This window comes from Nycticebus coucang, chromosome X (genome assembly GCF_027406575.1).
Source record: "Nycticebus coucang isolate mNycCou1 chromosome X, mNycCou1.pri, whole genome shotgun sequence".
Lineage (NCBI taxonomy): Eukaryota > Metazoa > Chordata > Mammalia > Primates > Lorisidae > Nycticebus > Nycticebus coucang.
Genome location: NC_069804.1, coordinates 111619937 through 111632842, shown reverse-complemented (window position 1 = coordinate 111632842; position 12906 = coordinate 111619937). Strand labels below are relative to the sequence as shown.

At 44.4% G+C, this 12906-nt stretch overlaps 1 protein-coding gene across 6 annotated transcripts in view; it reads right to left on the bottom strand.

Moving 5' to 3' along the window:
- Positions 1 to 12906, bottom strand: part of DRP2 (dystrophin related protein 2) — a 66253-nt gene that overhangs the window by 26343 nt on the left and 27004 nt on the right. For 4 of the 6 annotated variants that reach the window (XM_053580960.1, XM_053580959.1, XM_053580961.1 and 1 more), the window contains exons 2-5: positions 8567 to 8744; positions 3730 to 3893; positions 2002 to 2158; positions 364 to 484 (exon numbers count right to left, since the gene is read on the bottom strand). In XM_053580960.1, coding sequence (XP_053436935.1) covers positions 364 to 484; positions 2002 to 2158; positions 3730 to 3893; positions 8567 to 8683 — 559 coding nt within the window. In that variant the 5' untranslated portion in view covers positions 8684 to 8744. Of the gene's footprint in view, positions 1 to 363; positions 485 to 2001; positions 2159 to 3729; positions 3894 to 5191; positions 5281 to 8566; positions 8745 to 12906 lie in introns of those variants that run through there. The other 2 variants (XM_053580964.1, XM_053580963.1) reach the window with 2 other exon arrangements.

The following is a 12906-nucleotide window of genomic DNA, read 5'->3' as shown; positions in this document are numbered from 1 at the left end:
CCCAGGCTAACACCTCTGTGTTGGAATAAAGCAGTATTTTTTTAAAGGGCATACTGCTGCATTTATTCTCAGCTCAATTCATTTGAATGTTTTTTTTTTCTTTTTCATGCCTCATTAAAAGGCCACATGTGATGGTCCAGAGAGCCACATATAGCTTTGGGTCATATGCTGGTGACCCCTGCTCCAGGCTCTGTTCTCTATACTTTTTCCTGAACTATGAATCTTGCTCCTCCCCAACTTTGGACCAACTCCTAGACAGAACTACCCTCCTAGATAAAGCTGAGAAAATGAATTTGGGGAGGGCAGAGGGTATTTGGTTAGCAGTACATAGCTTAGGAAGGGGGAAGAGCAGAAGACACCCACCTTTGCTCTCAGAATGAGGTTCCTCTAATTCCTCAAATGGGTGCTGGGACAAAAAGGCCTGAGCCGACTCCAGTACAGAATAGATATAGGGGCCCCGCGACTTGACTTCTTCCATAAAGGCCTGTGGAGTTTAGCAATATGGTCAACAGGGGGAAAAAAAGCATTTCAATTGCTTTACATTCTATTCTGCAATTGATAACCTTTCTTCTCCTCCATGTGACTTGACCCTTTGACACTATCAGGGATCTTTGAGCTACCAGACAAAAAGACATGCAGTCCTTCCTATAGGCAGAAGAATAACTCTGACACTGAAAGCTCTATTTAGTATGAAATGGGTCTGTCTATGCCACACAGTAGAGAGAAATGTGGGGATCTTGCTTTTCTGGAATATGCAGAAAGTCCTTTGTAAGGGACTTAGAGAAATCAAACCAGGATGGGCAGGATTTATATTAAAATTTTTGTTGAAATATACAGAGTACACAAATCAAAAGTGTACAGCCCTATGTAACTAGTACTAAGATCAAGAAACAGAATTCTACCAGCATCGCAGATGGCCCCCTGGTGGCCCCTCCTAGTCACTGTTCCATCCTTCCCTCTCAGAGGTGACCATGATCCTGACTTATAAAACCACCGATTATTTTCACCTATTTTGTTTCTAAGGTCTTGCTATATTGCCTAGGCTAGACTCGACCTCCTGGGCTCAAGTGATCTTCCTATCTTAGCCCCATGAGTAGCAGGGACTGTAGGTGTGCACCACTGTGCCTGACTGAGTTTTACCTAATTTTGAACTTTACATGAATGGAATTATACAATAGGTACTCTTTCTGTATCTGGCTTTTTTTTTTAAGATTCACCCATGTTGTGGCACATGATTATAGTTTATTTTCTTACTGCATTATATCACATTCTGTTCTCATTTTTAAAGAAATATTGTTATTTTTATAGCTATAGAGATAATACACATCTTACAAATATTAGGAATTTTAGGAAGGTATGAAGGAGAAAATTAAAGAGAACTCCAATTTGACTACCTAGAGTTAACCATTGTTAATATTTTGATCTCATCCCTTCCTGTGCTATTATGTGTGTATACATGCACACACATCTGTATACATTTTTATACAACTGAGATCCACCTGTATTCAGTTTTGTATTCTGCTTTTTTTGTTGTTTGTTGTTGTTTAGCATTCATTTCCCCGTGTCCCCCATTGAAAAAACAGAAAAGGACCTTAAGAGAGGCCAGAACTTGATGGGAGTGGTAGAAGGAAAGATTTGATTTAGTCCACGGCATGCTATTCACAGACCAGTAGGACTGCATACAGCTTCCTAGCAGGGGTCCTCAAACTACGGCCCGCGGGCCACATGCGGCGGTGTGATTGTATTTGTTCCCCTTTTATTTTTTTACTTCAAAATAAGATATGTGCGGTGTGCATAGGAATGTGTTCATAGTTTTTTTTTTAAACTATAGTCCGGCCCTCCAATGGTCTGAGGGACAGTGAACTGGCCCCCTGTTTAAAAAGTTTGAGGACCCCTGAGGGTGTTTATGCAGAGCTGGGTGCCTGTCTGTGAGGGTATCACAGAAGTGATTCCTTCCCAGCTGAGAGGCCATGCACCACAGTATCCAGGATTCTAACCTACCGCATGTGTCTCCTTCTCCTGTTGCACCAGGGCCACATCCCCTTGTAGGGGCAGCTGAGCTGACAACTCCTCATCCTTTTGGCTGAGCCAGTCAATAATCTCTTGAAGTGGCAGCTGAAGCTTTCCACTGTGGTCTGAGAAGGCCTCTAAGCGAGCACTGCACACAATGGGAAGATCAGTGATGTTCAATCTTCTTTTTAAGATGAATGGCAAAACATTTTTTTTCCCCAAAACAAACACTTAAGTGAAACTTTAATATAGAAAATGGATTCAAAAGGAGCTGCTCTGCCAGAAGTTGGAGAAGGCCTGGAGCCCTTGCTCTTGCCCACCCGCAGAGGCTCCCCAGGTACCTCCACATGGAGTACAGTAGTAAAAGCAGTGGGTAGAACCCTGGGTAGGGAGGCATTCCAAACTTGAATGGCTTAAAATGCCACTAGTGGACCTCAGTTACTTCAGCTGAGTGCCAAACAGCAAACCAGGGAAGGTCAGAAATTGATCAAGGATGTTAAGGGTGACAACCATCTGGTTCCCCTCTTGCCCTGGCAGAATTCAAGTCACGCCAAACTACTCATCACAGAGACTCCTCTGAGCCTCTCCTGTGAGCAGTAGAGGATGTGATAATCAGAAAGAGTAGGTTGGGTGATTGAGTGCGGGCACAAACACGTGTAGGTTGCGTATGAATATAAACAGCTAAGGGGATTGAAAGCATGACCAAAACATTGGCTAGAGGTTTGAGACAGAGAAGCAGAAAGGTCTCTACCGTATAATCATCTCTGTCTGCCTCCTCCCGCCCTCCAAGGGATAGGAAGATGGAGGCTGGCCAATGCTGTGTGCAGCCATTGAGCCCATTCCCTTAGCTAAAAACAATAACTGTCTTTACTCATTGCCTCTCTACCACCTGGGCCAAGCTCTTTACCTAAATTATTGGTTCAGCTAATTCTAATAACAACCTTAAGGGGTAGGTATTACTATTCCCCAGGGAGGTTAAGTAGTTTTCCGAAGGTCACACAGTTAAGTTACTGATAGAGTTATGATTTTAACCTCGATTTATCTAACTCCAGAGCCTACATTCTTTCAACTTCTCCATACAGCCTCAACCCCCACCAGAACTTACCAGGAGTTTAGGTTTTGATGATATGGGGTGGGGAGGAAAAGTGGAAGACATACACAGAGGGGTAGGGGAAAGAGAAAAAACTGTGATAGAAATTGCCTTCAAGCTCTTACTGAGTTTCCCTTAGTCTGGAGAGGAATTGGTGGGCTGATAACTCATGGATGGGAGTAGGGCATGAAAGGATGGGAAAGCAAATGGATGAGACCTACCAAGATGGAGGACAGCTATGAGAGGAAGAGGAGGAGGGAGTAATTCTTTCCCTCATTTGCACTTTTAAGTTTTGAAAGTGTTTCCACATCTTAATTGAATCCTTGGGACTAAACTGTCATAAGAATTATTCCTCCACTCATTTTTTATTAAAATGGAAGCTACAATTCTGAGAACTCAACTTGTCGAAGGTGATGCAATTATTTAAAACTGAGGATCAGATTCAAATATCCTGACTTCTAACACAGTTCCACAGCGCCAGAGTAGGAAAGGGAGAAGTAGGCAGTGGGGCTGAAGAAAGGGGGACACATAGGTGGGGAGAAGAATGACAAGCTGCTGTGGCAAAAGGAGCCCAAGATGGCATCCAGGCTGATTTGCTAAGGCATCTGTTTCTAGGGGCCAGGCCTTACCGGAGGTTGTGAGACTTCTTTTTGATTTCATTCCAACACAGATTCATGGCTGGTGACTCTAAGGGTCCAGTGGCACCAACAGACCTGTTCAACAGCTTTAGGCTTAGGCAGGGAACCCCAGCACCATCCTGAGGAGGCGTAGGGGTAGTGATGGCAGCTCTAACCTGGACAGAAACACAGACATCCCGTGATTCTCAGAGTGAGCCACACCCTGGTCAGCACCAAGCTAACAGTGAAACAAGTGTGAACAAGGGGAGAGAAAGGCTGGTTCCAGGGTTCAGAAGTCCTAGCGTGTATGTGTGTGTTTGTGTGTGTGCATGCGTGTGTGTGCGTGTGTGTGTGTGTGTGTGTGTTCCTTCAGGGAGTGAAATGAAGAAAGGCTCCATTCATTGTCAGTTCTTCTCCTGATACAGGCCAGTGGCATAGACTGATGTCTACTGTAATTATTACTTTTATTATCATGAATTCTGCCAGGACCACTGTCCAGATGGGGACCTGGAAGTACTCATGTTAGGCAAGAAGCTGCTCAGAACTGCACAAACGCTGGGCATCTATAGCATTCCAGGTAAGCTGTAGACTTGTACTTTAGGGTCCCACAGTTTGCGCAACTTTCTAGAAAAAGAAAGCTGAGGAGGGCAGCGCCTGTGGCTCAGAGGAGTAGGGCGCCGGCCCCATATACCGGAGGTAGTGGGTTCAAACCTGGCTTCGGCCAAAAACTGCAAAATAAATAAATAAATAAAGGTGAGGAGCTGCCCCATAAAGATTCAGAGAGGAAGTGGACCAGCCAGCGAGAACTATCAGTAGTAGGTGTCCTACTTGCCAAATGGATTTCAGCCTTGATGTCTCCTGCCCACCTTCCCTACCTGCACTTCCCACTGGTCAGGAAGCCTGGACATAGTCCTAAAGAGTACTGCTTGTGAATATTTGCAAAGGACCCTGAACAGAGCTGGCAGTCAACAGGTCAAGTCATGGAGCCTGCCAAAGTCTAGTCTTAGACCTTCAGGTTCAAAGCCCATCACCTGGTTTCTTGAGCACTGGTAAGGTCCTATGGGGGAACTGTGAGTTTAGAGGAATGGAAGTTATGCAAATAGCTGTAAGGAAGGTAGCTACCTACAGCACAGAGCCAAAACTGCCCAAGAAGGGGGCAGGAGTAAGTAGAGGGATAGGGAACTAGAAGGAGGAAATCTCAGTCCAGGCTGCTCCACTCCAGCCTAGGGAGACTCACACAGTAGCCTGCCTGTCTATCCACCTGTCTTCATTTGAAAAGAAAACAAACTTGCTAGTTAGTGGCTGAGACTCTTGAGGCACCCCCCAAAAAAAACATACTTCCTCCCCATACAAGACTGTCCAGGCAATTTAGGAAGTCTGATGTCCCATCAAAATCAAGGCTCACAACATGAAAAGGAATTGAGGGAATGCAGTTCAAAACTCAGCCACCCTGCGCCCCATGCACTGACCCTACCTGTGCTGCCTGGGGGGTCTGTGGCGGGATCTGGCAGCTCCATGATTATCCCTCAACAGGAATCCAGACTCAGTGAGTGCCTGGTGAGCCGCGGGCAGGCAGAGTCCCAACACGCTCAAAGCAAGTCCACTTGGGAGGCAGGTGGAGCTGAGCCAGGCCAGGAGGCGGGGGCTGTCACCCTGTTTGTTTACTGACCCCCCAGGAATCTGGAGGGGGCGGCTATGTCAGGGCCTGGCCGGTGAATCAGAGCTTTGTCCGTGGGGAATTCCGGCTCACTCCCAACTGGGCCCGCCACACCGGGGCCAGGATGACCCTCCCAGGCTGGCAAGGATGGCAGGAGTGGGATTGGGCATTCCATGGTGCTGAGGAGGGGCAGGCAGAGAGTAGCTTCTTTTGATTTATTTTCCCTTTCCATTGAAGACACAAAGAGCTCACTCTGCCTCTGAGCCCACCCCTTCCCTGAGGTGGAAACAAAGCATCAGACCACTTTGGTGACAAACCTCTGGTAAGCAATTTTCCCAAGGTCTGGCAGGAGGATGAGCTTGGGAAATAAACCCTGTCCTCAATTAAGTAAGCCTACTCAGAGGTAGTGAGGAATTTGTGTGACAAATTTGTGTGGGGAGAGAGCCATGGGATGGCAGCATCAGGAAGCCAGGGCAGCAGAATCCCTCTGAATTTGATTATCATTGGATGAGTGAAGGACCCAGGAAATTCACTGGAGCCCACTGTGAAAATAAGGGTGTGCTCTGCCCTGTCTTAAGATGCAGACAGAGGAGTGGAGGCAGAGCCATAGCCCTCAGACCGCTTGCTGTACCTGAGGCCAGAAGGAAATGGATGGTGTACAGCAGTGGTTCTCAACCTTCCTAATGCTGTGGCCCTTTAATACAGTCCCTGTGGGTTGCAACCAACAGGTTGAGAGCCCCTGCTCTACAGGCATCCCCTTGGACCTCTTCAGGTTGAAAGGGAACTATGGAACCAGCAGCTCCACACAGGGAACCAGTGCCAGGGAGGCTTCCCTGCCCCACCTGTGTTACTCTGGGCGTGGGGTGGGGGAAGCCCCTTCTTATAAGCCACTGGCCCAAGGGGAAGGGCTACCTCCTGGAAGCAGCCACTTTACTTCTCTAGCAGACTTTCCCATGGAAAGGTTAACATTCCCAAGCTGGGCCCCCACCCCTCAGCACTGAGGGAAAACACTTCATTTTGACCAAAAAGGGTTCTGTTCCCATCCTCATTTATCTCCCACAGAGTCTTCTGGGCTTTCCACAGTTCTACATTGTTTCCATGCTGAGGCCCACCTACAGGAATAGTTGGAACAGCTGCCTGACCCTTTCTGGGGGTCTGGGGTGGAGCTAACTGGGCTGGCTGGGAGATGGCAGTGGATGGCAGGCCAAGAGCAGGGAGTGCCTATAGCTTGGGGGTGTGGTCTCACTTGTGCTAAGATAATTGGGCTCAAGCCAGTCTCAGAGTCCACTAGACTGAGAATGCCCCAGAGTTAGAAATGGTCCCTTTTGACCCAGCCACAAAGAAGCTGTCCTGGCTCTGGGGGAAGCACCCACGATGAGCTGGGCTCCACCCACATTATCCTTTCATTCTCTCCAGCCTTCTTAGTTTCCTAAACCCCTACCTGGCTCCTGTACTATTCCCCGATTGCCCTATTCTTCCTCTCCTAGTTCCCTTGCATACTCTCAAGTCCCACCTAGCAGAGCCAGGCACACAATAGGAAAATAACAAATAGTAATTGTCTGAGTGTAGTGGCTCATGTTTATAATACTAGCACTTTGGGAGAGCAAGCTAGGAGGATCGCTTGAGCTCAGGAGTTGGAGACCACTGTGAGGAAGACGAGACCCTCTCTCTACAGAAAAAAAAAAGAAAAAATTAGCTGGGTTGTTGGTGCCTGCCTGTAGTACCAGCTACTCAGGAGGATGAGACAGGATGATCGCTCAAACTCAGGTAGTAGTGAGCTATGATGTTGCCACTGCGCTCTAGCCCAGGCAACAAAGCAACACCTTGTCTCAAAGAAACAAACAAAAAACGAATAGTAATCATTTTCTTTCCCTCTCCCTATCAATTGCCTTCTACTTCTCACTTCTGTAGCCAAGATACTTTCTTCTCACACAGCTCTCAATAAGGAGCTCTCTACTCATCCCTTGAGCCATTGAGACAAAGGCCAGAGGAAAGAAGAGAAACTGGTCATGGCAGAAGAGAGGATTTGGGTCATACCATTTTGCAGTCATAAAATGAAGCCCTCGGGTCCTCCTGCCTAGGTGATGAAGCTTGGAGTGGGTGGACCATGAGTGGGGCAAGCTTTTTGGAAGGACTTAGGCTTTTCAATCCATTGACTCTGTGAAAGTCCCATTCTAGGGAAGGAGTAGGTTACTTGGGGACTCTCAGTTGATCCTGGCTTTAAGAATATGTTAGAAGCAGCAATTCTCTCTGGCTAGACATGGGGAAATAACTCAGGAGGACCTGACACTCTTGCCTCTCTAGACCTTAACTTTCCCTCATTCTTCTCCCCCAAAAGACCTTCTCAGCATCTACATTCTCTGTCCCCACTGCCTTTCTCCTTCCCTATCTCCACCCTGTATGTTCAGCTGCTGCCTGCTCCTCTAGAAGTGATTCAGCACTGCAGCTTATCTGTGAGACTTCAAGAGACATAGCACTTCTCACACGCCAAAGCCTCTGGACCCCAAAGCATTGTAGTACAACCCAAAGTATGCTTATGTGTCTTCCTTCTCCAGTCAATTTTCCCTCATCTCCCTCATTGTCAAAAAAGGGGGATGTCCTCTCTAGATTACTGTCTCTCACATATCCTCTACCCACATACTGACACACACAGGCAAACACACACACCACCACCATGGAATGCCTCAGAGAGAAGAGAGAGATGAAAGGCAGGTAGGAAGCTCAGGGAATTCTAAGTGAGGCCAAGCGAGGAGCTGTGAGGAAGACTGGGAACTTTAGAGGAAGAGCCAACAACAGGAAAGAGATCAGTGCAGAATGTGTGAGGTACTCCAAAGAGAAGCCACAGCAAGGGAAGGTCCTGCCTTGTCCTACCTAGACCATGCCCTGAAAGATCACACTCGTCTGGGACCTCTTTAGACCTGTAACCCTTAGAAAGTTAACATGGAACCAGCCTTTCTCTGCCACAGTGGGTCCTTTGGCTTGCCTAGCCTAAACTTCTTCCTTGCCCTGTGCTCCTCGTAACAGGCCTCATGAGTGGTAAGTGATGGGCCTGCAGGATTCCCTGTACTCTCCAAGGAGTTTCATGTATATGGAGAGTGCCCCTGAGCTTTAGGAAGCACGGGCACCCAAAGGACACACAGATCCCTTGTCCACTATTCTCCATAGGTCTTTCCTTTACTATCAGAATCTTACCTGAGACTGGGGGCAGGTGCCTCGGAGGCTGCTGCTGTGATGGAACTGGTCAGCTGCCCGCCACTCATGACATCGTGGGAGGGTATAAGGGCATCCCTGCATGACCATAGGTTGCATCAGAACCAAGGCTCATGGGGGGTGAGGATGGGCAGTGCACTGACTGTTGAGCATTAAGCACCTGGAAGAGTATCAAGGAAAGATTTAGAATCAAGATCTAGAAAAGGCCCGTGAATCTAGCATCTACCCAGAGGTGCCTGGATCAATTATGCAAATAAGTATGCAAACTTTGTTGACCTACCCAAGCCATCATGAACTGCAAAAGACCTTATTTAATTATTGATAAGTATTTATTGTTTACCTATAGTGCTTTCTGCTAAAGACACAAGATGAATTGCTATCTGAGATTTTATAGCCTGGGGTTAGGGGTGAGAGATAGGGAGGCAGTCATGTAAGCTGATATTTAAAATGCTTATGTGTCCAATGCTATAATTAAGATTTGGCCACAAGGTTAAGGGAGCACAGAGTAGGGGAAAAGCTAACTCTACCTGAGAATGTGCACAGATTTCAGAGAGACCACATTTGAGATGAGTCTTAAAAGGATTAATAGCAGTCTTGGAAGTTGGACTTACCTGTGCAAAGGTGGATGGCACAAAAAGGCATAACATGTTCAGAGAACAGTGTGCTCAGTATGGCTAGAGTTTAAAAGGCACTGAGATGAAAATGGCATGGGGCCTGCCCCTGAGGAGTTCGCACACAGAAAGAACAAGCATGGAGAAAATAAAGGCCATAAAGTATTATTTACATTAATAATAAAAGTATTTACAGTCTAGAGTGAAGAGACAGATGAGGGAAAGGTGAGTTCTGTCTGGTCATGTCAAGAAAAATCTCCCCAGAGGAAATGTGCTTGAGGTGACTCAGGAAAGAGAAAGGATTGTCATTTGGCAGAGAAGATAAAACAAAAAAGTACATTCCAAACATCACAAAATAAAATGTATGGTGTGTTAGGAGTGACCAGAGTACAAGGTAGGTGCCTTGTTGGGAGTAGCAGGAGATGAGGCTGGAAAATGAGGCTGTGGCCAGACTGGGCCATGCCTTGAATGACAATCAGAGGATTTCAGGCTTTATCTTGCAGACAGTAGGGAGGCACAGGTTTTAAGCAAGGGAGTAACATGACCAGGTTTGCATTTCAGAAAGAGCCCTCAACCTGCCTTATTGGAGTGAACCTCCTAGTGGAAGAACCCATTGAGAAACTGTTATAATAGGCAGGCAGCTAGAGTGAGGATGGAGCACACAGCATGGTTTTGAGGTACACTGGAGAGGTAAAATATATTGGGCTTGGTGATCAATTGGATGTGAAGGGAGAGGGAAATAAAAGAGTCAAAAGTTTCTCATTTGGGATCTGGGTAGATAATGTTGCCAACTGCAAGAGAGGGAAGACAGGAGAGCAATTTCGTGTGGTAGGGGGTGAGGGCAGTGTTACATAATAAGCTATGCTTGAGATATATTTGGCTTTAGATGTTAGGAGCTAAGCTTAGAAAGGAGAGATACAAGCACACATTTTAGATGTACAAACCAATTAACAATGAATGCACACAAATGTGATGAAATGATAAAGGTTATCTCATTTAGTGGTGGGCATACACACAAACTCTGATCCAAAAGGGCAGGAACTGAACATCTTTTATTCCTGATGCAGATGATTAAATAGCTACCATTTTTAAGACTGTATTCCAGTGGTTCCCAACATTTTCAGCATGAGGGCCCTTTCTTAACATTAAAAGAAAAAAAGAAAACCTCACTTCACCCACTCACACCCACAATAGTAGTTATACTTTTAGAACTTACAGAGTGAGAAAAACATTTATACATTTAAAGATCTGTGGACTCCTTGCATTAAGTACCCTTCCTCATCCTCAGAGGTGCATGGTCCAAAAACTGGGGACTATTACAGATCATAAGGGTACAAGAGTTTGTGGTCTGAAAGATATTTCGTTGCAGTAAAAGTCCCTAGAGATTTCACAGTTACATAGCTCCTCATCCCCAAAGATACCCCAAATAATGACTGAGAAGATGGCTCCTCTGTGATCAGATACCATAAAAGAATTAGATATACTCAGATAAAAAAATGAAGTCATTGCTATAGACGTGTTATAAGCATAAAGGCTACAAAACGCTTGCTTTCAGACCCCTTCTTATGTTAATATTTTTGTTTTTGCTGATTACACAAGTAATGCATGTTCTTTATAGAAAAACTAAAAAATACAAAAATTCATAAGGATGAAAGTAAAAATAATCTATAATACCACCACCCAGAGATCACCATTACTAATAGGTGTGAAGTTTTTCTATGAAAATAATAGAAATATTTTCTATGAAAATAATATATGTACTTTTAAAATAAAATTGTCATCATATGCTATCTGTAATATCGTATCCTGCTTTTTACACTTGCCATTATACCACAGTTATTTTAGAATTTCATAAGCTATTGCTCTAAAACATGATTTCCATCAGCTGCACTGGTAAAATAAAATAAGAGTACACACTTTTGGCAAGTATGCTTAGAAACTGTACAGCACTGTGGTTGAAGCTACAGGCTCTGGTGTCAGACAGACCTAGAGTCAAATCCATTCTATTCAACCTATTAGCAGTACGACCTAGGACAAGTCAACATCTCTCAGTGTCCTCATCTGCAAAATGGGGATAATAATAATGCCATCCTCATAGAATTATTCTAATGATTACAATTAATAATGCATTTAAATAACTTAGCATAGTGTCTGGTAACAGTACATGGCTCAATAAGTGTTAGCTATAATCACTATTGTATAGTAGTCCACTGAATGGATATACCACAATTCATTTTAACAATTAGACATACGTTTATGGTTCTTTTATTGTATAAGTCAAACTGCAATGAACATCCTTGTGCATATTTGTAATTTGTTCCATAGGGGGAGGAATTTCTGAATCAAAGGGTATGGAACTGATTTTAAGCATATAATACATATTTCTAAATTTCTCTAGAAATTTAGAATACACTCTTATTTGCCAACTTTTGTGTGTGAAAATGACATCTAGAGGATTGCTTTGCATTTCCTTAATTAGCAGAGATACTTAGCTTCCCCCCACATTTTTAGTGGCCATTTGTATTTCTTTTCTTTTTACTTTTTTTTTTTTTTTTTGCTGTTTCTGGCCAGGGCTGGGCTTGAACCTGCCACCTCTGGCATATGGGGCCGGCGCCCTACTCCTTTGAGACACAGGCACTGCCCCCATTTGTATTTCTTCTTCCACGAACTCTCTCTTTTTTCTTCTCTTGAGATTCACTTCTATCCAGAGTAAATTACTTTCTTCTTATTCTTCTACTAACCTGATGTCAGGTCAATGCTTCACAAAACAAAATAAGGTAAACCCAGGAAGTCAGATAATTCAGCCCTTCTAATCCCAACACAAAAAGAAAAGGAATAAGCTCCTTCTGGTCCCGGCATGAACATCCTCTGCTATTTTCAGACTTTACCCCTGACTGGAAACTCAAGTCATTTCACCTTTCTAGGCCTTCATTTGCTAATGCTTTTTTTAAAATTTATTTAGTATTAAATCATAGCTGTGAACATTAATACAATCATGGGGCACCATACGCTGGTTTTATATATCATTTGACATATTTTCATCACACTGGTTAACATAACCTTCCTGGCATTTTCTTAGTTATTGTGTTAAGACATTTATATTCTACATTTAGTAAGTTTCACATGTACCCTTGTAAGATGCACCATAGGTGTGGTCCCACCAATTACCCTCCTTCCACCCATCCTCCCCCCTCCCCATTTGCTAATGTTCATGCTTAAGAGTTGCCATGCTTCAAAATACTATCATTCCCTGTATTTGTATAGCATGCTTGTATAGTCTGTTATGCTATCTTTTGTGATCCTAACCACAACCCGTTAAGGCAGTCCCAGCCAGAATTATGATCCCATGTAACAGATGAAGGTGCTGTCAATTCACAATTGCAAAGATAAGGAATCAATGTAAGTATCTAATAATGGATGAGTGTATAAAAAATATAGGGTGGGTGTGTATTTAAAAAAGAACAAAATTATGTCTTTTGTAGCAACTTGGATAGAACTGGAGGTCATCATCCTAAGTTAAGTAACTCAGGAATGGCCAAATATCACGTTTTCACTTATAATTGAGAGCTAGGCTATGGGTATGCAGGGAAATATAGAGTGGTATAATGGACATTGGAGACTCAAAAAGGGGGTGAATGGGTGGGAGTGGGGTGAGAACTGAAAAAAATCACTCATCAGGCACAGTGTATGCTATTTGGGTGATAGGTACAC